Source organism: Tupaia chinensis, unplaced genomic scaffold (assembly GCF_000334495.1).
Source record: "Tupaia chinensis unplaced genomic scaffold, TupChi_1.0 Scaffold143836_1, whole genome shotgun sequence".
Classification (NCBI taxonomy): Eukaryota; Metazoa; Chordata; class Mammalia; order Scandentia; family Tupaiidae; genus Tupaia; species Tupaia belangeri.
The window spans coordinates 1,309,871-1,334,664 of NW_006203686.1; the positions used below are offsets into that span (position 1 = coordinate 1,309,871).

The following is a 24,794-nucleotide window of genomic DNA, read 5'->3' on the forward strand; positions in this document are numbered from 1 at the left end:
TTCCGAAAAAGGAGTTTTGAGCTCCTTTTTCCCACTGTCAGCAGTTCTTCTGTTGAGGAATTATAGTGACATCGACTAAGCTGATTTTGTAAAAAGAAGAAAAAAAAAATATATATATACACACAAATATATATATATATACATATACTGAGAAGCACAAACTTCTGCATTTTGTCTTTTCAGTGGTGAAAGTGGGGCAGGTAAAACCGAAAGCACTAAGTTGATCCTCAAGTTCCTATCAGTCATCAGTCAACAGTCTTTGGAGTTGTCCTTAAAGGAGAAGACATCCTGTGTTGAACAAGCCATTCTTGAAAGCAGGTATTTCTACATTGATTGTTCTTGTTTCCAACCAAGAGGATTCATTTTCCTCATGGGATGGCAGATTTAAGGAGGTATTAAAATTAGCCAGTCTTGTTTCTCTTTTTTTCAACTTCTCTTTTACCTCGTCTTAAGGCAAGGTTTTGACATACCCACAGCCATTTCTGATGACCTCAGCACCGACTCCTTCTGGGTGGAATGCCCTTGACCCTTCACCCGGAGATTTGGAGAGAGGAGTGAGCGGAGCTAAGGAAGTCTTTTTGCTACCTGAAAGCCCTTGCCTCCAGCTTCGCGTGGTATTGAAGGACCTGGGTCGAGCAGACACTATTGGAGTTTATGGAGGACAATAGAGTCTGCCGGCTTTTTTGGGGGCTTGTTATCTGCAGGAATTCCGGCCTCCAGCCACTGTGTGGAAAGGGCATAGTGTAGAAGTGAGCCGAGCTCTGTTCAGCATTCAGCTGTCTGCAGCCACTTCATAGCACAGAGGCATTTTTGAAACCTCTCAGGTGACAGAAGGCCAGGGAACCTTAAAACTTGGCAAGAGGGCTGTGTGGCGAAGCCTCATCTGAACTGTTACTAAAAATATGTAATTGCCTTTTATGTGCCTTATAAGATTTTAGAACCCATAGGTTCTGTTATTTAGAGATTTGCTCAGAGATGGAAAACCCTGCTTGATGCTTGTATCTGCAGCCTGGTTTTGTTTGTTTTTTTTTTTAGTTTTCAAATGAATTAATTTTTTAAATTATGGAAAAGTACATAACTTAAAATGAATAATTTTAACCATTTTTCAGTGTATGGCATAGTGGAATTAATTAGGTTTACAGTGTTGTACAGTCATCCTCACCACCCTTTCTAGAACTACGACAATGCATCTCCCACCTGCTGCCTGTTCTTACAATAAAGTTTTATTGGAACTCAGCCACATGCAATTGTATTGTTGATAGCTGCTTTCAAGCTACCGCAGCAGAGCTGGGTGGTTGTAAGCCTGAAATATTTACTACCTCCCCAGTCCTTTACAGAAAGAATTTGCCAATCCCACTGGTCTGACTCCATTCCACTGTTGGAAAAGACTCAGAGAAGTTAAATGAATTGCCCCCAGGACATACAACAAATCGGTAGAAACTTCAGAAACTTCTTAAATTTCCAGAATTCCAATAGGGTTTTTCCCTTTATGGGTCAGGAGTGAACCACTGTGATCTCCTCAACTGTGTCTCCCCTTCTAATACAACCACCTGTAAGATCTTTACCTCCTTCAGAATAGATGTGTAGGATAAACTCAGTTGAGCAAGTGATTTGGTAATCTGGCTCTTCTGAAAATTCACATACTCACCTTAGGCCTTTCCGGTGTCAGATTTTTCTTGCAGTGCTGTATTTTGGCATTTGTAAGACATGCACCTGCAGGTTTGAGATCTGCCCTAATTAATACCACGCACTGTCCTCACTTCTCCCACAGCCCCATCATGGAAGCTTTCGGCAACGCGAAGACAGTATACAACAACAACTCCAGTCGCTTTGGGAAGTTCGTTCAGCTGAACATCTGTCAGAGGGGAAATATTCAGGGTGGGAGAATTGTAGATTGTATCCTGTTTCATTTTGGTTTGTCTGTAGTGTTTGACTCTAAAAGTGGGAACTGTTTTCACTTAGCATAAATTGCAAAAAAGAACATGAGACATTTGTGACCATTCATCATGCTAATATTCCTGTACTTGACCTACTAATTATTCTGAGATAAAGGACCATTTCTCTTTTGGAAATTTATGAATATAATCCAAAAAATTGGATGCATCACCAAATATCAGATATTTGAAATTGATTCTGTCAAACAGTTTAATCCCTGATAGGGTGAGGGTGTCAGGCTTGAAGTTAGATCTAGGTGAATAGCCCATGCTTTGTTTGCTTGGGTTTTTTTTTGGCAAGGGAGGGGGGAAATGGACTGGAAGTTTCAATGTCAAAGGGATAAGGAGCCATAGTTATTTGGGAAACAAAGAATAGAAAATTAAAGGCTAATTGAGCGTATCATATCCTTGTTTTGTTCCTTGACTTGCCATTGCTTTTCACATGAAGATTTATTAGAAAAAGTAAGTAAACATCATTTAATTTGCATTGCCTTCTGCAACAATAATTTCCAGAAATGACTGGTTTGTGAGTTGGGCAGAGAAAGTATCTCTGAGTATACATCTGATTTTTCACCCTAGAACCGAGTAGTAAGGCAAAATCCCGGGGAGAGGAATTACCACATATTCTATGCACTGCTGGCGGGGCTGGAGCACGAAGAAAGAGGTGAGTGGTGGACGCAGGCGAGGCGAGGACGAGTGGCCGGCTCCCACAGAGCTCCTAGCAAAGGCCGAGACCCGTGTCCGAGTGCTGATGTTCACTGGTGCCAATGGAGTGTAAATTATGAGAGCCCCGAAACGTGCCAGATTCATTTTAAGGCCAAATAATATGGGAGAGAAGGGTATCAACAGAGAAATCTTCAGTTGTTTGTGTGTTTTGTGGGTCTTGGCACATTTTTCATTTAAAAGATATTTGTGGAAAATACATAATGTATCGCAGTATTGGTTTTACTTTTTCGTTTTTTTAAGAATTATTTAACTCTATTTATTTATTTATTTATTTATTTAAATTTGACCAGAGAGGAACAGGATGTGTGTGTGTGTGTGTGTGTGTGTGTGTGTGTGTGTGTGTGTGTGTGTGTGTGTGAGAGGGGTGAAGGGAGGGAGTGAGAAAGCAAACTGCCAGGTCCAGGACTAGAACCATAGTTAGCCATGTGGGAGTCCAGTGCCTTTAACCACCACACCACCTGCCAGCCCTGCAGCTGGTTTTACTTTTAAATCTTTAAATCATATGTGAGTAAAGTTCATTTCTAAGCTATTGATTGATTGATTGATTGATATATTTATTTATTTAAGGATGGCAGGGTCTTGGTCTGTTCCATGGCCTAGTAGTTAAGAGAGTTGACTGGCTACAGAGTTTGAGTCTCAGAACTTGAGAAACATGCTATGTGCATATGTGTGCATGCCTAAAATCTCAACAGGATGGAGAAATGGAGGAGAAGCAATTGCAGCATGACCACGCCCTGTTGGGGGTGCTTTCTCCCTCTCCTTTTCTCTCTCTCTGTCTCTTTTGACGAGTCCATGTGCCCTCTGGCAAACTTAAGATAAAATAAAATAATAAAATAAAATAAAATAAAGACAGGGTCTTTTCATGTTGTAGTTCCCCTGCTGCAGCTAGCTGGGACTGCAGGAGTGTGCCATACCACACTTAGTTTATTATTTTTTTTCTGTGAGAGAGAGAGAGACAGAGACAGGCATCCCCAGCAGGGACTTCTTTCATGCCACAGTCCACCCCAGTTGTCACCTGACCCAGACCACGGGCATACACACTCATGCCCAGCACTCTCAGGGAGGTTCTCAGATGTGAACTCAGAATCTTTTCCATGTGGATCCAGTTACATTACCACTGTGCCACCACCTGTCTGTTCTCCTCCCCATTATGTTTTTTTTTAAAGGTTTTTGTCATTGGGTGCATGTGCTCACTGGAGAGAGACAGAAACAGAGAGAGAAAGTGAGAAATCCCCCCTTAGTAGCGATGTCCATGCTCCAGTCCCTTCTCCATTCTCCTCTCAGTATTTTGGACATGCATGCACATGTGCCTAGCTTGATTTTCAAGCCACCAGGTCTGGGACTTGAACCTCAGTTGACTTGTGGTTCCATGTGGGAGTCCAGCACATTAAACACCATGCTACCTGCTGGCCCCTCCCCCTTATTTTTTAGAGACAGGGTCTCACTATGTTGCTCAGGTCAGCCTTGAACTCACCATCCTCCTTCCTTAGCCTCTTTGGTTTCTGGGATTGCAGGCATATGTCATCATACATAGTCTTTAGGTTGGACCAGAAATCCAAACTGGCTTCCCGTGTGATCCCAGCCTTTGGAGCATAGCACTTCAGCAGCAAGATCCATTAAAGCCAGGCCCTAAATGGTTGATTTTTAAGAGAAAACAATAAGACAGGGCCCTCATCATTTTTGTTTCTTTTTTAGTTTTTTCTTTTTAAGTAATATTCTCTACCATTTTGTTTAGTTTTAATGATTTCTTTTCTATTTTTCCTAGATAATAATGACAAGGGAACTTTATTACCTTAATAGGAGTCTGTTAGGGGTACAGGTTTATGAATGTACTTTGTTTTTTAAAAGCACAGAGTGAAAACTCTTGGATTTTTGTCTTATCCTGGCCAGCTGAATATTGATGTTACATCTTATTTTTTTTTTGTCTTTTTATAGAAGAATTTTATTTATCTGTGCCAGAAAACTACCACTACTTGAATCAATCTGGATGTGTAGAAGACAAGACAATCAGTGACCAAGAATCCTTTAGGGAAGTTATTGTAAGTCATTTTCTTATTTGCCCCTATTGAAGTGACATTTTATTTTCTGTTTCAGTCATAAGCATGACTGCTGTGTGGAATGAAATCAGGATACTTTTGCAAATGTATATTAAACATACATCATTTCTCCACGTCTAATGTGTGTAGCCTTACATTGAAAATGAAATTCAAAATAGACTATGGTATAACATCATGATTGTCTTCCCTTCTGCCTCCTTGTTAAAGATAACACAGTCTTTGGGCCAGGTGGTGGCGTGGTGGTTAAAGTGGCTGGATCTCGCATGGCCGAGCATGCGGTTCGAGCCCTGGACCCAGCAGCTTGAAAGATGCACCAGGCATGTGTTCATGAGTGCCAAAAACCCCTAGAGGGGATTGTTGCACATCCATGTTGCCTGGGGGGTGTATTCTCACTTTCCCTCTCACTCTCTTTCTCTGTCTCTCTCCATGAGAGCGAGCACATGCCCTCTACCAAAAAAATAAATAAATAAAAGTTAAGCAATAAATGTCATAGTGTAGACTTACATCATTCTCATTCTCTCCTTTCTTTAACCAGTTAACTAAAATTCTCCTGAGGTCCACACCCTTTGGTGTATTCCCTGCAAATTGGGTTTCTGGGTTTTATGAGATGACTTTCTAAGTATTTTAAATTATCTTCCCCAATTTTATTTGGGTGTTCTGGACTTTTCTCACTCCTAAAACTTTTTGCCTTCACAATTCGTTTATTGTTGCCTTTGATTAAAAGATCATGTGTCACAATAAAACTGAGGGCTTGCTCTGTGGCCTGGTGGATGAGGCAGCCAGATCCCCTAGGCAGTTCAAGTGCAGGACCGAGCAGCTTGAGCAACACTCTGGATAGCTGTGTGTGCGTTCCCTAAATCCCAAAAGGAGGTGAGATGAGCGGATTGCAGTGCGACTGCTGCCCGTGAGGGCTACTTTCTCCTCTCCCACTCTGGTGAGCATACATGCCTTCTGGCAAAAACAAAAAAATGATATATACTTATTTTTATTAATGATGAGTAGTACAAAAGAAGGACTTGTCTCAGGATTGTTTTTTATTTTGTTTCCTTCTTGTTTCTAAAAATTATTTTGTTTATTTATTATTATTATTATTTTAAATTTGCTATGGGCATGTGTGCTTAACAGAGAGAGAGAGAGAGAAAGCAAGCTGCCAGATCCAAAATTCGAACCATGGTCAGCTATGTGGGAGTCCAGCGCCCCAACCACCATGCCATCTGCTGGCCCCTCTTCTTGTTTCTTCCATGAAATTGAAGAACAGTAATTGTGATAGGAGGATGTTTTTCCTGTAGACAGACAAGGTATCTCACTGCAGGTCCCATGGCTGTTTAGCCCACTGGCCACTAGGGTGCACCTGGCAGCTGGGATTCTCTCGTCCTAGAAGGGCCTGAAGAATTGCTTCTGATGGTATTACTCTGTCTTCCTCTTGGGGCATCATTTTCCAAAATGCCATCATTGTTGGCTACAAGTAAACGCTGAGCTTGCCTTAGTTTCAGTATTTCAGTGACTGCTGCTTTTTATTCTTAAGTTGGAATAACAGGTTTTGTCGTTCGATACAGTCTCAAGACAAAGGCTGTGTCATCTAGAAAGGAAGAAGAATGTATCCATGAACTTGACATAAAGAATATACCTAAAAAAACTTGCTCTAGTTACATATTCTGTTCACAAAATTTGGGTCTTAAATATTTAATTTACAGTTACGTTTTAGCGATGGCTCCCCATGTCATTCACACCGTTTGTTCAGGATTCATGAGGTCGCTGTGCCTTCTTGGCTGCTAACTCACCTCAGTTCTCTTACTTTCCAGCGTGACTGCTAAACACCCTTTGATGTTTGATAGATGACTCTATATTACATGTTCATCACATACACATTTTTACAAGCATCTATTTTTATGTGTTTAATAAAACTTCTATTTAAAAATGTTTTATAACTTTTGTGCCAGTTTTATAGCCATTGGGTTGTCAGAGAAATCATGACATATTCTTCTGTATTTCTCTACGCAAAAATGCATCATCACTTTCCTGATGACCCCATAAATCACCATGTAGAGCTTCTGAATCACACTGAGAATTTCCCAGGGTGTTTTTCGCCTTGAGCCATATATGTAATTGAGATAATAAAATAATTACGGTAAGTCTTAAAGTAGCTACTCTTGCCAAAGAAGTGGAGATTGCTAACTAATTAATTATTGGGAGCTGGCTTCTCCTGAGCAGAGTTGTACCACTACACCATGGAGCTGATCCTTACCAATCTTAAAGTTGATCATTCAGACATTTTTTGCTAATTTAACAGAGATTTACTTTAATTTGCCCCTGTATAATTCTAGAAAGAAAAGCAGTCCTCTGTGGTTTTGCATTTCCTCCTGTAAGAAGGGGTCCATTTTGTTTTTGTTGCTCATTCATCTTTAAGTAGGGCTTCCATTGTGTTTCCCTTGCTATTGTTTGACCTCTCTTTCTGGCCTTTTTGATTTTTTTCTTGTATAGCAATTACACTTTTCGTATTTAAAAAATCTCCAGTTGTTTCCTTTTGCAGTTTCTATGCTTCAAAGTGCTGCATGGTTTCCTCTTTTCAGCATCCTGTGGTCATTGTACAGGTCCCAGTTCTCTCTGGAGGTTATTTTTCATTGGTATTGCCAACAGTTCTGTCCGCGGATGTGTACGCGGTTTTCTTTTTCTGTTTAATAGCTTTAATTCCTTATAATAATGTGGCTCCAAATCACAATAGAAAATGAGCCAATCTTAGATATGATTCAGAAAACACCTGGCCAAGGTTGTTTCAGATACTTGGTGGTAACAAAGGCCTGTAGGTGCCTGTTTATTTTCATTTTAGTTAACAGCGTTATGCTAACTTCCACTTACTATCCCAAGGCCAAGATAAGTTTATTTTTAGTTTAGTTTAATTGTTTTTGTTTTGTTTCTTTTTTTTGGGGGGGGGGGGGGTTTTTTGTTTTGCACGTGTGCTTGCCAGAGAGAAATAGAGAGATAGAAAGTGAGAAATCACCCCCAGGGAAGATGGCCACACTGTAATCCCTTCTCCTCCATTCTCTTCTTGGGATCTTGGGCATGCACGCACATGCACCCAGCACGAGTTGAAGCCACTGGGTCCGGGACTCGATCTGTGGTCGACTACGTGGGAGTCCAGTGACGTAGCCATTACACCAACTGCTGGTCCCATTTTTTTTTTTTTTAAAGAGAGATTTTGGCTATAGGGCCGGGCACTCTCCAGAGAGACAGAAAGATAGAAAGTAAGAAATCACCCTCCAGGGGGATGGCCACTCCACAGTCGCTTTTCCTCTAGTCTCCTCTTGAGATTTTGGGCATGCATGCATATGCACCTGGCATGAGTTTTAAGCCGCTGGTCTGGGACTCAAATCACGGTCAATTATGTGTGATATAACCATTACACCATCTGCTGTCCCCAAGGTAAGGTCTTAAAAATTTCTCCTTTGGAGAAATTAGTAATAGCAATTTGATGACTGTCTAAAGGAAACAGACCCAGATATACACAGATTTGCCATCAGTGTCTATTATAAAAGGGGTAAAAAGAAGCTATGTATAGGGTTCCTGATTGAGAATTTTATTCTACTTATTTGGTCACCTGTTGCATTTAATCGTTAAGACAAGGCTCCAAGGTTTACACTGGAGATGTTTAGTGAACTGTTTTTCCTTTTTCTCCAAATCCCACCTCCAGTATTTTTATGTGTAAAGAAAATGATAAAAGTTCCATTACATTTTGATACCTGTAGGAGGAAAGCATTTCCTCCTGCCATTGCCATGGCTCCCTGAGTTTCCTCCTGCCATTGCCATGGCTCCCTGATCTATTCTTTGGTAACATAAATAGGATGCTTATACATAAAGCAGGTATTTATTTTTATTTTGTTCATTGAGTGTCTTTGAGCAATCTCTCTTCTTTTATGTGGACCTGTATAAAGCTTTTATAAATTTTTTTTTTTGAGAGGTTTTCACTATAGGGCGCGTGTGCTTGCCAGACAGACAGAGAGAGACATAGAGACAGAAAGCGAGAAATCACCCCCAGGGAGGATGGCCACATCGCAATCCCTTCTCCTCCATCCTCCTCTCGGGATCTTGGGCACGCACGCACACGCGCCCGACGTGAGTTCTAAGCCACTGGGTCCAGGATGCAAACCATGGTCGACTACGTGGGAATCCAGCGACATAGCCATTATGCTAACTGCTGGTTCCCAAGCTTTTATAATTTTTAAAATATTATTTATTTATTTTATTTTTTTAAATTTATTTATTTTTGGTAGAGGTTTTTGCTGTAGGGCGCGTGTGCTCTCTGGAAAGACAGAGACATAGACACGCGCCCAGCCACTGGGTCCGGGACTCAAACTATGGTCGACTACTTGGGAGTCCAGTGATGTAGCCATTATGCCAACTGCTGGTCCCTATTTAATTTTCTGTATTTATTCATTTATTTTACTTTGACCCGGGAAAGAGAGAAAGAGAGAGAAAGTGAGAAAGCAAGCAACCAGGTCTGGGACTCAAACTGTGGTCAGCGATGTGGGAGTGTCCAGTGCCTTAAACACTATGCAAGCTGCTGATCCCCGAAAATTTTTATCATTTTAAAAGTGAGTGATTATGGCCTCAGCCACAGTGGTGTAGAGGTAATGCCATCTGCAAGGCTGGAAGCCATATGAATGGCTGCATGTTCAGGTTCCTGGTTGACCTGAACACGCCCTGGTGTATGTGTGGGGCCCCAGCAGCCTGAGGAGCTGCAGGCTGGGGAAGGGGGGTCGTATCATCACAAAGACCCTGTTTAGGTGCTTCTTGCTCTCTTTTCTGTGTGCACACATTCTCTATCATTAAGAAAACGAACAGACAAGTGAGTGGTGACGCATATCTTGTGTTTTATTTTCCCACTTAGAGCAACACTTCATCATTGTCTAATCATAAGCATGTTTCATTTTCTTCAGTGTAACTAAATAATTAAATAATGCAGGGGCCAAGTGGTGGTGCTAAAGTAGCGTGAGTGGATCCACATGGGCAGGTTCCGGGTTGGCATCCTGAGACCTCCCTGAGCACACCGGACCCATGCACTGATCTGGACTGACTGAGACTGGGAGTGGGTCACAGCATGAAGACCCTGTTGTGGATGCCGGTTTCTCTGCCTCAGGGAATAATAACCTTACGAAAAGTGAAATGCCTGTGTTTTCTCACAGACGGCAATGGAGGTAATGGAGTTCCGGCAATGGAGTTAATGGAGTTCAGCATGGAGGAAGTTCGGTAGGTTCTGAGGTTGCTTGCTGGCATACTCCATCTTGGGAACGTGGAATTTATCACTGCTGGCGGGGCACAGGTTTCCTTCAAAACAGGTAAGATTGGGGCAAGCAGTGGCATGGTGGTTAAGGCGCTGGACTCCCACATAGCTGACTGTGGTTTGAGTCCTGCACCGGGCAGCTTACTTTCTCACTTTCCCTCTCTCTCTCTGGTGAGTGCACATGCCCTATAGCAAACTTTAAAAATAATAGTAAATAAAATAAATAATTCTTAAAAAGAAAAGATAAGATTATGCCTCCCTCCTTCTTCTCTCCCTTCCTTGGCATTTATCAGATAGGAAACTTAAAGAACTGACTCCCTAGGCTTTTGCCAGAAAGTTTTTGACCCCAGGAGTAGAGAGCTGTACAGCCTTAACTATATCTGATGTAAAGTTATTAACGGGTCAAAGTATATGATGTTATTACTGGATTGGGGTGGTGTTTGTGTTCTTGTCCTTACTAAGAAAGAAAGACAATGGGCCAGATATGGAAATATGAGCAACGAGGTGTAGGGGAAAAACATGTGTCAGGCCACCAGTGGTGTAGTGCTTAAGGTGGATGGATCCCACCTGGCTGATTGTGCAGTTCGAGTCCCAGATGCATGCCCAAAGTCCCAAAAGGAGGGAGAGATGGAGATAAGATTGTGACATGAGCATGCCCAATGGGGAGAGGATGCTTTTTTAATTTCTTTCTCTCACTCGCTCGCTCTCTCTAACACACATGTGTTATGGCAATTTTTTTTTCTTTTTTTTTTTCTATTTTTGCTTTTGGGTGCGTGCGCTTGCAAGAGAGACCGAGAGACAGAAAGCAAGAAATTACCCCCCCAGGGGGCATGGCCACACCACAATCCCTTCTCCTTCGTTCTCCTCTCAGGATCTTGGGCACGCACACACATGCACCCAGCGTGAGTTTTAAGCCACCGGGCTCGGGACGCGAACCGCGGTTGACTACGTGGGAGTCCAGCGACATAGCCATTACGCTAACTGCTGGTCCCATGGCAAAAATATTTTTAATAAAAGAAAAAAAGCATCAGCACCAGGTGCTGTCATGTTTTGCCATAGTTCTTCATAGTTCCTGAGTGGCAGCACAGCGTGTTGGTTAAGACGCTTCCAAGTGGGAATGTTAGGTGAATGCTAGGTGGTAGCCCTGCTCTGCTCACAAGCTGTCTGCTATATTATTTATCTCCTCAGTACTAGGAATTTGTTGTCAAGATAAAATGCATTGAAACCACATGTAGCTATGTCAGCTGTCATTTTCTTGGAGTGAGTTATATCTTTATTTTTAAACCTTTCCTGAGGGAAGCACTAGATGACATTGTGGAAGCTGGGAGGATGGGTTCAAGTGAAAAATGGCTCTGGAGGGGCCTGCTCCTGTAGGTCAACAGTTCTCAAACATTGGGTCCCTCCCAACACCTCTTAATAGTCTCAACAAACATAGAACCCCAAAGAGCTTATGCTCGCATGGCGATGCTCACTGCAGGAGAAGCTAAAACTGAGGCATTTAGGAAAGGTTTTCTTTTTTTAAAAAAAGATTTTTACTCTAGGGCACGTGTACTTAGAGAAAGAGAGACAGTGAGAAGAAAAGTGAAAAATCACCCCACCCCACCCCACCCCCAGGGGGAATGGCCATGCCACTGTCCTTCTCCATTTTCCTCCTGGGATCTTGGACACACACACACACACACACACACACACACAGCCTGAGTTTCAAGGGAGCCTGGGACTCAAACCCCAGCAGCCATGTTGGAGTCCAGCAATGTAACCACTATGCCACCTGCTGGCCCCAGGAAATATTTTTAATTTACTTAAAAATAATAATAATAATAAGGCCAGCAAGTGGTGTGGTGGGGAAAACACTGGATTCCCATATGATCAACTGTGGTTTGAGTCTCTAACCTGGTGGCTTAAATCACTCTGGGCATGTGCACATGCATGCCCAAAACCTGAGAGGAGAATGCAGAAGAGACTGTGGCATAGCCATGCCCCTGGGAGGGTGACTTCTCACTTTTCCTCTCTCTGTCTTTCTCTGTCTCTCTCCGGAGAGTACATATATACCCTACACCAAAAACTTAAAAAGTGGATTAATAAATAAAAAGTAGTGAACTCATTGTGGATTAAAATAAAAATCATACTTAACAGGATTTTTTTTTCTATTTTCTTTGAGAAGTTGTTTTTTTTGTTTTTTTTTTTGTTGTTTGTTTGTTTGTTTGTTTTTGCTATAGGGCACGTGCGCTCACCAGAAAGACAGAGAGAGACAGAGAGACAGAAAGCGAGAAATCACCCCCAAGGGGGGATGGCCACGCCACAATCCCTTCTCCTCTATTCTCCTCTCAGGATTTTGGGCACACATGCAACACACACCTGGCGTGAGTTTTGGGCACACATGCACACGCACCTGGCGTGAGTTTAAGCCACCAGGACTTGAACCGCTGTTGACTACGTGGGAGTCCAGCGACATAGCCATTATGCCAACTGCTGTTCCCACAGGATTTTTTTTTCAAAACAGAAAAAATGTCATTGTCTTATAGTTTTGTAAATTTCTCAGTGTCTAACACAATAATAGACAGCTAGATTTTCTTAACCACGTCTGTATTGAGTTTGCTGAGACACCACATGTCTGACAGACTGGACAAATCTTTTATATGCTCTGAGTATACAGAATGAGAGAATTAGAGTAAAAAAAGCAAGCAACGTCTTGCTATTATTCATGAAAATAATTGCAAATCTTTGCTAGGGTCTCGGGGGACCTCATGGGTGGCCAGATCACACCTTGTCCAAGCATGTGATTCTGCACTACCACACAGGAGTCATTAGGGGATTGAATAACTTCTTACACTCAGCGTTCTATACATTTGGCCTGAGGGCTTCAGTAGTGCCCTCTCCTCTAAGGTATTCCTGTGTGTCATTAGTTTTAAACCCATTCAGGGGCCAGCGGGTCCATCTTCACCTTTGCCTTGTTCTTCGTTTTCAGCTTTGGGCAGGTCTGCAGAGTTACTTGGGCTGGACCCAGCGCAGCTCACAGATGCTCTGACCCAGAGATCCATGTTCCTCAGGGGAGAAGAGATCCTTACGCCTCTCAGCGTTCAGCAAAAAACATCCAAGCTTGTCTTCAAAGGCACTCCCAGGGTTTCAGACCCATGGCATTGATTCAGATGAGTAACAACAATAAACTGTTCAAGTGACCACAGGGTCCTAATATAGAAGATACTCGAATACTGGAGATAAACAAAACTATTGCATTTTCCTTTTTAAATTTTGTTTTCCTTTTCTCTTTCTTTATTGTTTTTTTTTTAATACTCCATCACTGTGTGTCATTACAACCTATCAAATGAATTTTCCCATCCTGCATACACTCTATATTTGTTCAGTTTAAGATACCATACATGTTATCACTGACAGATAATCTTCTATTTTCGTTTCCCTGAAGTGTTTTGCTTCTTCCTTTTCCCCTTAGATTCCCTCCTGTTGCATTTTCTAGCAGACAGTGTAGCGTAGTGTTCAAGAAGATGGGGTCTGAAGCAAATTGCCTGAGTCCGACTGTTCACCCTTCAGTAGAAAAACGTATTCACTGTGTTCTTAAGGAACTTGCTCACTGTGCCTCAGGTTCCTCCAATAAGACATTCACCATTCATAGTATTCATGTAAGGATAAAAATAACAAATGTGTATTCAGTATGTAATGTCTAGTGCGGACGAACACTGCATAAGCACCTGCTGTAATAACATGTTGTTATGGTTACTACGATATACGAAGACAGTGCTACATATGCTGTGCACTTGACCCTTAAACAGCATGGGCTCAAGGATGGCAGGTGGTGTGGTGGTTAAGGGCGCGGGACTCCTACATGGCTGACCACGGTTTGAGTCCCAGACCTGGTGGCTTGCTTTCTCACTTTCCCTCTCTCTTGCTCTTTTTCTCACTCTGTCCCTCTCTGGTCAAATTAAAATAAATACACTTAAATAACAGAATTATTTTTTTAAAAAGTTCAAACTGTGCAGAATCACTTACATGTGGATTTTTTTCAGTAAATATATTGAGCATTAAGAGAGCACTTCACAAAACTTGTGGCAAAATGGAATCAAAACATGCATGTATTTTACTGTGAAGTTTGAAATCCATGTTTTTTTCATAATACACATTTTTCATGAGCTTTGTGTGGATCGACTTGTCCAGCATAGTGGTGTAAATGTATTTTCTCTTCCTGATCATGAGTCACATTTCTTTTTCCTCTCGTTTACTTTAAGAAAACAGTACAAATACAAATAACATTTACAAATAATGTGTTCATCAGCTGTGTCAGACTTCTGGTCAATATTAGGCTATTAATAGTTCAATTTTGAGGGGCCAGCAGGTGACATGGTGGTTAAGGATGCTGGACTCCCACATGGCCAACCGTGGCTCGAGTTCCGGACCCGGTAGCTTGCTTTCTCACTTTCTCCCTCTCTCTCTCTCTTTCTCTCTCTGTCCCTCTCTTATCAAATTAAATAAAATAATTCTTTAAATATTAGTTAAATTTTGAGGGATTCAACAATTACATGGATTTTTTGACTACATGGGAGTCAGTTTCCCTGACTCTTCATTGTTCAGTGGTCAACTGTATTTCTCTCTCTGCCACTGCCTTGGGCCCATTTATATGTGGTAGCCCTTATAATATGTTTATTAATTAGATAAATAAAAATGCTAAACACATCATGAAAAAAAACCTTTCAGGGTATGAAGTAGAAAATGAGAAGATCAGGATCAGCAGATGGCATGATGGTTATGTCACTGTACTTCCATGTAGTTGACTGTGGTTCAAGTCTCGGACCTGGTAGCTTAAAACTCATGCCAGGTGCATGTGCATGCATGCCCAAAATCCCGAGAGGAGAATGGAGGAAAAGGAATTATGGTGTGGCCAATTCCCTTGGGAGGTGATTTCTGACTTTCTGATTCTCTGTTTCTCTCTGTCTCTCCAGCAAGTGCACACACCCTATAGCAAAAAATCTCTCTTAAAAAAAGAAAGAAAGAAAGAAAATGAGAAGATGATCATTAAAAACATAATACCTTGGGTCCAGCGGGTGGCTTGGTGATTACCGTGCTGGATTCCTACATGGCCTGTTGCGGCTGAGTCCCAGGCCCACCAGCTTGAAAATCATGCTGGGCATGTGTGTGTATGTGCGCCCAAAAGCTCAAGAAGAGAATGGAGAAGAGATTTCGGCATGGCCACCCCCCAGGAGGGGTGATTTCTCACTTTCCCTCTCTCAGTCTCTCCTCTGCAAGTGCATGCGCCCTATGACAGCTATCTAAAAAGAAAACAATAAAATAACACCTTAGGTCTTAATTATTGTTTTAAACGTGATAAAATGTGTACCTATATTTATAGGTTCAGAGTCTTTCATATAGCTCAGCCCATAAAGGTGAGTTTGGAGGCCTGATATTTACTGGGAGTCTTAGTGAATCTTCCCATCGAGTAAATAAATGAGCTCCAGTTCATCCTTTTTTTAGGAATTAGTATTTTGTAGAGGATATTGACTTACTTGACACTGGGGGCCCAGGTACTACTCCAGTGTAGATTGTGTCTTTCAAAGGGGGCAAGGACAGACTCGACTACCTGGGGGTTTCTGTGGTCACCTGGGCTGTGGTGTCCTCTTTCTCATAGGCAGTGGACAGCAGAGACTCTTTGGCTATGGCACTTTATGCTCGCTGCTTTGAGTGGGTGATCAAGAAGATCAATAGCAGGATCAAAGGCAAAGATGACTTCAAATCTATCGGCATCCTTGACATCTTTGGATTTGAAAACTTTGAGGTAGGCTTCCAAGAGCGGCCCGCGTGAGTTCTTTTCTGTTCATAAGCTGCTGTCAAATCTCTTCAAACTGGGACCAACAGTTAGCGTAGTGGCTGTGTCACTGGACTCCCATGTAGTCGACCACAGTTTGAGTCCCAGACCTAGCGGCTTAAGTTCACGCCGGGCACTTGTGCATGCGTGCCCAAGAGCCTGAGGGGAGAATGGAGGAGAAGGGATTGCAGCGTGGCCATCCCCCGTGGGGGGTGATTTCTCGCTTTCTGTCACTCTGTCTCTCTGTCTTTCTGGCGAGCGCACGCTCCCTATAACAAAAGCCTCTCAAAAACAAACAAACAAACAAACAAACAAACAAAAAAAAAACCTCTTCAAACGGACATCCAGTTCTGTTTGATTTTGCCTTTTGCTCACCTTTATATGTAGTTGTGAGGGCACTAACGATACTTGTTGAATACTGTTCCCCCTTAGGTGAATCACTTTGAGCAGTTCAATATAAACTATGCAAACGAGAAACTTCAGGAATACTTCAACAAGCACATTTTTTCTTTAGAACAACTAGAATATAGCAGGTAAGCCCGCCCAGGGTTCCATTTTAAAGATGTTTCTTTTTTTCGCTCAGCCACTAAATTAGATTATTTTAAAGATGTATTTTAATCTAACCTGGTTCTTTCTCATCTTTCCACAGAGAAGGATTAGTGTGGGAAGATATTGACTGGATAGACAATGGAGAATGCCTAGACTTGATTGAGAAGGTAATGGATTGCTGAAGAATGGTTCCAGTCCCAAGGGTGTCTAGCTGGGCTGATTCATCTTTACGGGAACAAAGTGACTTGTGTGAACACGCACATCAGAGATGTGAACGTTTAGTGCACAATGGACCATTTAGACGCATAGATGTAAATGTGCAGGGGTGAACTGAAACACTTGGCTGCTTCAAACCTATTGTCTCATGGAACTCAGTATTTTAGAAGCAACAGTGTGTGAATTGGCCTCCTTGAGCTTTTAAGTCAACAGCCAAGCTTGGCCAGCACCAGTAGCATGATAGCCAGTGGTGCAAGTTTTATCCACCAAATCTTAATGGGTTCGATTGTTTGAAAGATATAGAGAGAATTCAAATTAATTGTTTTTTATAGCATATCATATAACGTATCATTCTGATTTTTCAATGACCATGCCTTTTCTTATAACCACTGAACTTGATAGGCAGTGGAAAGAGAGGGCTCTGAGATAGTTTGGAAGCCATCCATTCCATTTTTAACTCATTCAACCTTTTCTTCCTTCTTCTAGAAACTTGGCCTTCTCGCCCTTATCAATGAAGAAAGTCATTTTCCTCAAGCCACTGACAGCACCTTACTGGAGAAGTTACACAACCAGCATGCTGTATGTCAACACCTGCCAGTTCTTAATTATGTCTGAATAGCCAATCTGTGCATTAAGGTTATAGGCAAAATGTTGCAGTGCTGTTGACACAACTGTGCCTCCCACATGTCAGCTTTTGCCTCTAACCAGAGCTGTTTTTCTAGGACTAGAGCTAAATTGAAATAAGCCTAAGGATTAGAATATGCTCAGGTTTGTTTTATGTCTAGAGAATTTAAAATGTTTAACCTTCTATAATGATATAGTGAAGAGTTACACAGTTTTGATAAAATACAGCATACGCTCTCTACTAAAACTCTGGTACATGGCAACTTTTGAAATTGTTTTCACTGTCTCTTGTATTTCCTTTTCTCAGAAGTCACCAAAAAAAAAAAAAAAATCAGTGAGTGAAATAAGGCCTTTGTATTTTTTTCCTTATTAGAATAACCATTTTTATGTGAAGCCCAGAGTCGCAGTCAACAATTTTGGAGTGAAACACTATGCTGGAGAGGTAACTTCCTATTAAAATGTTTATTGACATGTCCCCATTTAGTGTTTGATAAAAAAGTAGTTGTGGACCATCCAGTGGCATGGAGTTGAAGGCAAATCCCACTTGGCTGACTACTTGATTAGAGTCCCAGACCTAGCAGCTAGAAACACACCAGATGCATGTGCGTACGTGCCCAGAATCCCAAGAGGGAAGTGATTTCCCCGTAGCCATGCCTCCCCCGGAGTGAGGGTACTTTCTCACTTTCCTTCTCTTTCTTTTTCTCTGTCTCTCTCCAGGGAGTGTATGCTCCCTATAGCAAACAAATAAAAAAGTGTCAGAAGCCAATCATGAATTTATTAAAACGATTACCTGAGGGGTTCAACACCTGCTCTAAGGTGTTGCTGTGTATAGTTAGATTTGAATCCATTCAAGGTCCACTGGCTCATTTTTTTTCTTGGGGCCAGTGGTTCTGCCTTCACAGTAAGGGTCTCTTATTTTCATGGGTCTAGCTTTTTTTTTTTTTTTTTTAAGAATTATATGGGGCTGGCAGGTGGTATGGTGGTTAAGGGTGCTGGACTTCCACATGGCCAACTGCGGTTCAAGTCCTGGACCTGCTGGCTTGCTTTCTCACTTTCCTTCTCGCTCTGTCTCTCTCTGGTCAAATTGAAATAAATAAAGTTAAATAAAATAATTCTTTAAAAAAAAGAATTATTTATTCAATTTTATTATCATTATTATTGTTTTCTAATTTGGTATAGTGCATGAGCACTCACTAGACAGAGAGAGGGAAGGAAAGTGAGAGAGCAAGCTGCCTGGTCTGGAATTCAAACTGTGGTTGGCCATGTGGGAGTCCAGCAACTTAACCACCATGCCACCTGCTGGCATCCATGGGTCTAGGTTTTAAAGGAATCTTATGCTTTCAATCAGCTCACCTCTCTGTCTTTTATTTCTTAAAACCAGGTGCAGTATGATGTCCGCGGTATCTTGGAGAAGAACAGAGACACCTTTAGAGATGACCTTCTAAACTTGCTAAGAGAAAGCCGGTATGTCAGAGTCTCCCAGGTCGTCAGCATCAAACAAGTCAATATTTGTACAAATGTTCTTAATTCACAGATATAGAACAAATTACTAACATGTAAGAAACTTGATTTAATATCATCCTCCCCAGGCACTATTTCATCAATAAAATGATTCAACAGTAATGAAATAACAGTAGCATTGACAACTGTTTAATGAAATACTGGAATAGTAAACCCATGAGTAAGGTACTATTATCACTTTTGTTAGATGAGGAAACTGAGGCTTGAGCAGTTGAATTGCTTGCCCAACTCCCCTCAACTGGTAACCAGTCAGTTGTAGAGCCTAGTTTTTTTGACAGGTCTGCTTAGTTGAAGAACCTAAGTTTTTTTTTTTTTTAAATCATACATTAAATAGCTATACATCATTTAGATTGTGAAGAGACTTTACCCAGCATGATATAGACTGCAGTCAAGAGATTTTTGCTATAGGGCAGGTACACTCACCAGAGAGACAGAAACTGGGAAATCATCCCCCAGAGGGGATGGCCATGCCACAGTCTTCTCTTCTTGGGATTTTGGGCATGCACATACACACACCCAGTGTGAGTTTTAAGTCCCCAGGTCCAGGGCCTGAACTGTGTCCTACTGCATGGGAGTCCAGCAACATAACCATTATGCTATCTGCTGGTTGCAGGAACCTAAGATCTTCTTTTTTTTAAAGAATCATTTTATTTAACTTTATTTATTTATTTATTTATTTAATTTGACCAGAGAGGTACAATTAGAGAGAGAGGGAAGGAAAGTGAGAAAGCAAGCCGCCAGGTCCAGCACTCAAACTGCAGTTGGCCATGTGGGAGTCCAGTGTCCTTAACTACCATGCCACCTGCCAGCCCCAGGAACATAAGATCTTAACCAGTATGGCCTACTCACTTCATGGTGGCTTTAGGACAACGTGTTAAATTGATTTCAGTCTTGGATTGTAGGAAAAATATGTCTTTAGATTGTATAAGTGATGTCAAGAGAAGTAAACAAGTCTTAATATAGCTGAAATTATGAAATTTATTATGGATTCACTTATTCATTCATGAATTGTAAATCTCACCATTAACATAATAGTTAGCGTGTTGAAACACTTAATGATTAGCCATTTGTATGTATTAAACGAGGACGTGTCCTACTTTTAGAAGACTTTATGAGAGAGAAAGGGTTAGGGAAAAAAACCTTGCCTGAAAGCATTCAGTACCTGTGTTGGTGGATCTATTAGGTTGTTGGGAAAGTCATAATGTCTATGCAAAAATGTTTATTTTTCTGATGACCCAATATAACAGAAATGGTATTTTTCCCCCTTTATGAGAGAGTGAGAGAGACAGAGAGAGAAAAGGACAGGTACAGAGTTAGACATTTTTGATAAGATCGTACAGTACTATGATCCTCCTGCCCCAGCCTTCCGATTAAATAAGATTTAATGTAATAGGCACATGCATATGCCCTGTGTGTTCAGGTTGACCTGGGATCTGATCCCAGGCCTCCCCTGTGGCTTCCAGCCTCCCAAGTGGTGGTACTTCCTATGTGTTTCAGCACAGTCACTTACAACCTGTCATACTTTTGCATATCTGAATACCAGATGACCACACACTGTCTCTTAGCTATGAATTGGTACAAAATAAGCCAATCTAAAGTATGAACTTAGAAGCTCAAAATTTGAGGCATTTGACCTTTAAATTTACTTTAAATTTCCTATGTGAAGATTCACTATTTACTACATGATCAGATCTTTTACTTTAGGTGAGTTCTGTAAAAATGATGCTATCTTAAAAAGACCATAGTGCAGGAGGCCAGCAGGTGGCATGGAGTGAAGGCACTGGATCCCACTTGGCCCACTGTGTGGTTAAGTCCCAAACTTGTCTTGAAAGACGCAATGGGTGCATGTGCACGCACCGCAAAATCTCAAGAGAATGGAAGAGAGAGGGTTGTGGGCAGCCATCTTCCTGAGGGATATTTTCTCACTTTCCTTCTCTCTGTCCCTCTCCAGTGAGTGGGCATGCCCTATGGCAAAAATCTAAATAAACGAATAAACAAACAGATAAATGTAAATAAAAGCCCCATATTGACTTCAGGTAGAAGAACAGAAGAGCAGTTTCTCTTGAAAGGGTCACAGGCCTGGAGCCCATCCAGGTGGGGTTTCACAGGCTTCCTCTGCCATAGCTTATGATGTGTTGTGATTGGGGTAAGGAACTCTCTGTTTCAGCCCCAGCTTGCCCTTAGTGAGCTTGGGTTCACTCACTGCTCTCTCTCACCTCTGGCATTTGAAATAGTTTTGTGGAACTGAAGTTTTTCCCCAAAGAACTTCAAGCACAGTTAGAGAACTTAAAAGATAACATAGAGAGGCCAGAAAATGGCATAGTGGTTAAGCCACCAGACCCCCACATGGTCAACTGCGGTTCTAGTCCTGGACCCAGTGGCTTGAAACTCACACCAGGTGCATGTGCATGTGTGCCTAAAATCCTGAGAGGAGAATGGAGGGGAAGGGATTGCAGCATGGCTCTCCCCTCTGGGGGAAGGGGGGTGATTTCTTGCTTTCTGTTTCTGTCTCTCTAGCAGCGCATGTGTCCTATTACAAAAATCTCTCTAAAAAAATTTCCTAGAACAAAAATGAAAGAGTTGGGGCAAAGTGATAAGTGATTGGGAAGAGTGCTACCGTTACTGCCTTGGGGGTTATGTCCTCATTGTCTTTCCTGGTGACAGGGAAGTCATCAGACCTCCCCCCACCTCCCACCCCCACCCCCATCTCCACAGCTGTATAGCGCATAATGTCTTCTGTGCGAGGAAGGTAAAATGTTATCAGAGAGCTGTCTTTGTCCTCTATTGCACTCAACAGAAATACTTGAGACAGTGAATTCCAAGGAAAAGAAGCTTATTTAGCTTACGATTTTGGTGGTTGAAAGTCTAAAGGCGTGAGGCTGGCATCAGGTTGACTATCTCACAGCATGGCCGATGGGACTGGATGGTGGATGTGTACAGAGGGAGAGGCTTGAGGGTGGCCGTCTTCCTTTGATAACAATCTGCTCTCACGGGACCAACCTTTTCTCATGAGAGCTAGAACTTACTGGGTTTCCATCAGAGCGATGCCTCCATGGTCCAGTCACCACCCACAGGGCCTCAGTTCTTAAAGGTCTCACCACCTCCCAACACTGTCACACTAGGGACCAAATTCCAAAACATGAACTTCAGAGGGGACAAATTATCATCCAAAGTTTATCAATAGTGGCAATTGATTTCCTTCCTTCCTTCCTCCCTTCCTTCCTTCCTTCCTTTCTTTCTTTCTTCCTTTTTCTTTATTTTTTTAAACTTGCCAGAGGGTGCATGTCCTCATTGAAAGAGACAGAGAGAGAGAGAGAGAGAGAGAGAGGGAGGGAGGGAAAGAAAGCATGCATGCCCACGGGGCATGGTCATACCACAGTCCCATCATTTCTCCTTTCTTTTTGAATTTTGGGCATGGATGAATATGCGCCTGCCTTGTTTCTCAAGGTGCTGGGCTCCAGACTTGAGCCAGGGGGTCAGCCAGGTGGATTCCAGGCTCCTGAATCTGCTTAATGGGCTGTTAAGAAATACATTCTAAAATTATACTTAATTTCTAGGTGAAAACCTTTAACCTAGAGAGAGAGGGATGGACCATCTTGCCCATGTGTCACAGCTAGAGAGGCGTGAAGGCGGGGCATTCGCCCCCAGGCTGCCTCGCTCCAGAGTCCAGAGTTAAGGGGTCCCCAGGAGTGCTTTTCTGTTGGATAACTGGCTATTGTGTGGAGAGATGGACAAAACAAAGCTGTTCTGACCTGTGAGGAAACCCAGGCTGCAGAGGCGTAGGTGGCTCCCTAGAAAGCACAGCACATCTAAGTGGGATGCCACCCTGGGTCACTGTCACCTCACTCCACTTCTCCTTTGCAAGAATCTAGTGCTTGGAAGTTTATGTTTTGCTTGTTGTTTTTTAGAGATTTTTTTTTACTAAAGGGCACATGCACTCACCAGAGAAACAGACAGAAAGCATGAAATCACTCCCCAGGGGGAAGGCCATGCTGCAATCTCTTCTCGATTCTCCTCTTGGCACACACATGCGTCCAGTGTGAATTTTAAGCTGCTGGGTGCGGGATTCAAACTGTGGTCCAACATATGGTAGTCCAGTGACATAACCATTACGCCATCTACTGGCCCCCTGTTTTTTTTAATTACTTATGAATTTATTATTATTTTTTTTTAAGTTTTTATAGGGCATGTATGTTCCCCAAAGTGAAACACCCAGAGAGAGAGAGAGAGAGAGAGAGAGAGAGAGAGAAAGCAAGACACTAGGTCCAGGAGTGCAGAGGGAGAGGCTTGAGGGTGGCCGTCTTCCTTTGATAACAATCTGCTCTCACGGGACCAACCTTTTCTCATGAGAGCTAGAACTTACTGGGTTTCCATCAGAGCGATGCCTCCATGGTCCAGTCACCACCCACAGGGCCTCAGTTCTTAAAGGTCTCACCACCTCCCAACACTGTCACACTAGGGACCAAATTCCAAAACATGAACTTCAGAGGGGACAAATTATCATCCAAAGTTTATCAATAGTGGCAATTGATTTCCTTCCTTCCTTCCTCCCTTCCTTCCTTCCTTCCTTTCTTTCTTTCTTCCTTTTTCTTTATTTTTTTAAACTTGCCAGAGGGTGCATGTCCTCATTGAAAGAGACAGAGAGAGAGAGAGAGAGAGAGAGAGGGAGGGAGGGAAAGAAAGCATGCATGCCCACGGGGCATGGTCATACCACAGTCCCATCATTTCTCCTTTCTTTTTGAATTTTGGGCATGGATGAATATGCGCCTGCCTTGTTTCTCAAGGTGCTGGGCTCCAGACTTGAGCCAGGGGGTCAGCCAGGTGGATTCCAGGCTCCTGAATCTGCTTAATGGGCTGTTAAGAAATACATTCTAAAATTATACTTAATTTCTAGGTGAAAACCTTTAACCTAGAGAGAGAGGGATGGACCATCTTGCCCATGTGTCACAGCTAGAGAGGCGTGAAGGCGGGGCATTCGCCCCCAGGCTGCCTCGCTCCAGAGTCCAGAGTTAAGGGGTCCCCAGGAGTGCTTTTCTGTTGGATAACTGGCTATTGTGTGGAGAGATGGACAAAACAAAGCTGTTCTGACCTGTGAGGAAACCCAGGCTGCAGAGGCGTAGGTGGCTCCCTAGAAAGCACAGCACATCTAAGTGGGATGCCACCCTGGGTCACTGTCACCTCACTCCACTTCTCCTTTGCAAGAATCTAGTGCTTGGAAGTTTATGTTTTGCTTGTTGTTTTTTAGAGATTTTTTTTTACTAAAGGGCACATGCACTCACCAGAGAAACAGACAGAAAGCATGAAATCACTCCCCAGGGGGAAGGCCATGCTGCAATCTCTTCTCGATTCTCCTCTTGGCACACACATGCGTCCAGTGTGAATTTTAAGCTGCTGGGTGCGGGATTCAAACTGTGGTCCAACATATGGTAGTCCAGTGACATAACCATTACGCCATCTACTGGCCCCCTGTTTTTTTTAATTACTTATGAATTTATTATTATTTTTTTTTAAGTTTTTATAGGGCATGTATGTTCCCCAAAGTGAAACACCCAGAGAGAGAGAGAGAGAGAGAGAGAGAGAGTGAGAAAGCAAGCCACTAGGTCCAGGACTGAAACCGTAGTCAGCTATGTGGACTCCAGTGCCTTAACCATCAAGCCACCTGCTGGCCTCAAAGCTAGCTATGTTTTCAGTGCCTAAAGCTCCTTGGCAGTAGTTGGAAATCTTTGGAAGCGGTCTTTGGTCTTCTCTGCATCACTCTCAATTGCCAGTGGCCAAGTTCCCCGTAATTACAGTCAACGAGCACCTAATCGTCGGGTGTGAGCCTCACGAGCCTCCTGCTCTTCCTCACACAGATTCGACTTCATCTATGACCTATTTGAACACGTTTCCAGCCGCAACAACCAGGATACCTTGAAATGTGGAAGCAAACATCGGAGGCCCACAGTCAGCTCACAATTCAAGGTCAGTTCCCACCAGGGGCTTTGATGAATGCATGGTGATTGTGATTTTAAGAACTGAAAAGGGGAGTTGAGTATAGGTGAGGTCTGTGAGAAGATTTATTTCATTTAGTTTTCTTT

At 42.5% G+C, this 24,794-nt stretch overlaps 1 protein-coding gene across 1 annotated transcript in view; it reads left to right on the forward strand.

Annotated features, from left to right (window-relative positions):
- The window catches only part of MYO10 (myosin X), a 267,646-nt gene that overhangs the window by 147,473 nt on the left and 95,379 nt on the right, over window positions 1-24,794 (forward strand). Inside the window, 14 exon segments of the mRNA XM_014582836.2 lie at window positions 184-318; window positions 1,772-1,896; window positions 2,383-2,396; window positions 2,514-2,598; window positions 4,596-4,703; window positions 9,919-10,050; window positions 12,964-13,080; window positions 15,629-15,777; window positions 16,240-16,340; window positions 16,457-16,523; window positions 17,059-17,151; window positions 17,570-17,638; window positions 18,578-18,660; window positions 24,570-24,678. Of these exon segments, the coding sequence (XP_014438322.1) occupies window positions 184-318; window positions 1,772-1,896; window positions 2,383-2,396; window positions 2,514-2,598; window positions 4,596-4,703; window positions 9,919-10,050; window positions 12,964-13,080; window positions 15,629-15,777; window positions 16,240-16,340; window positions 16,457-16,523; window positions 17,059-17,151; window positions 17,570-17,638; window positions 18,578-18,660; window positions 24,570-24,678 (1,387 nt within the window).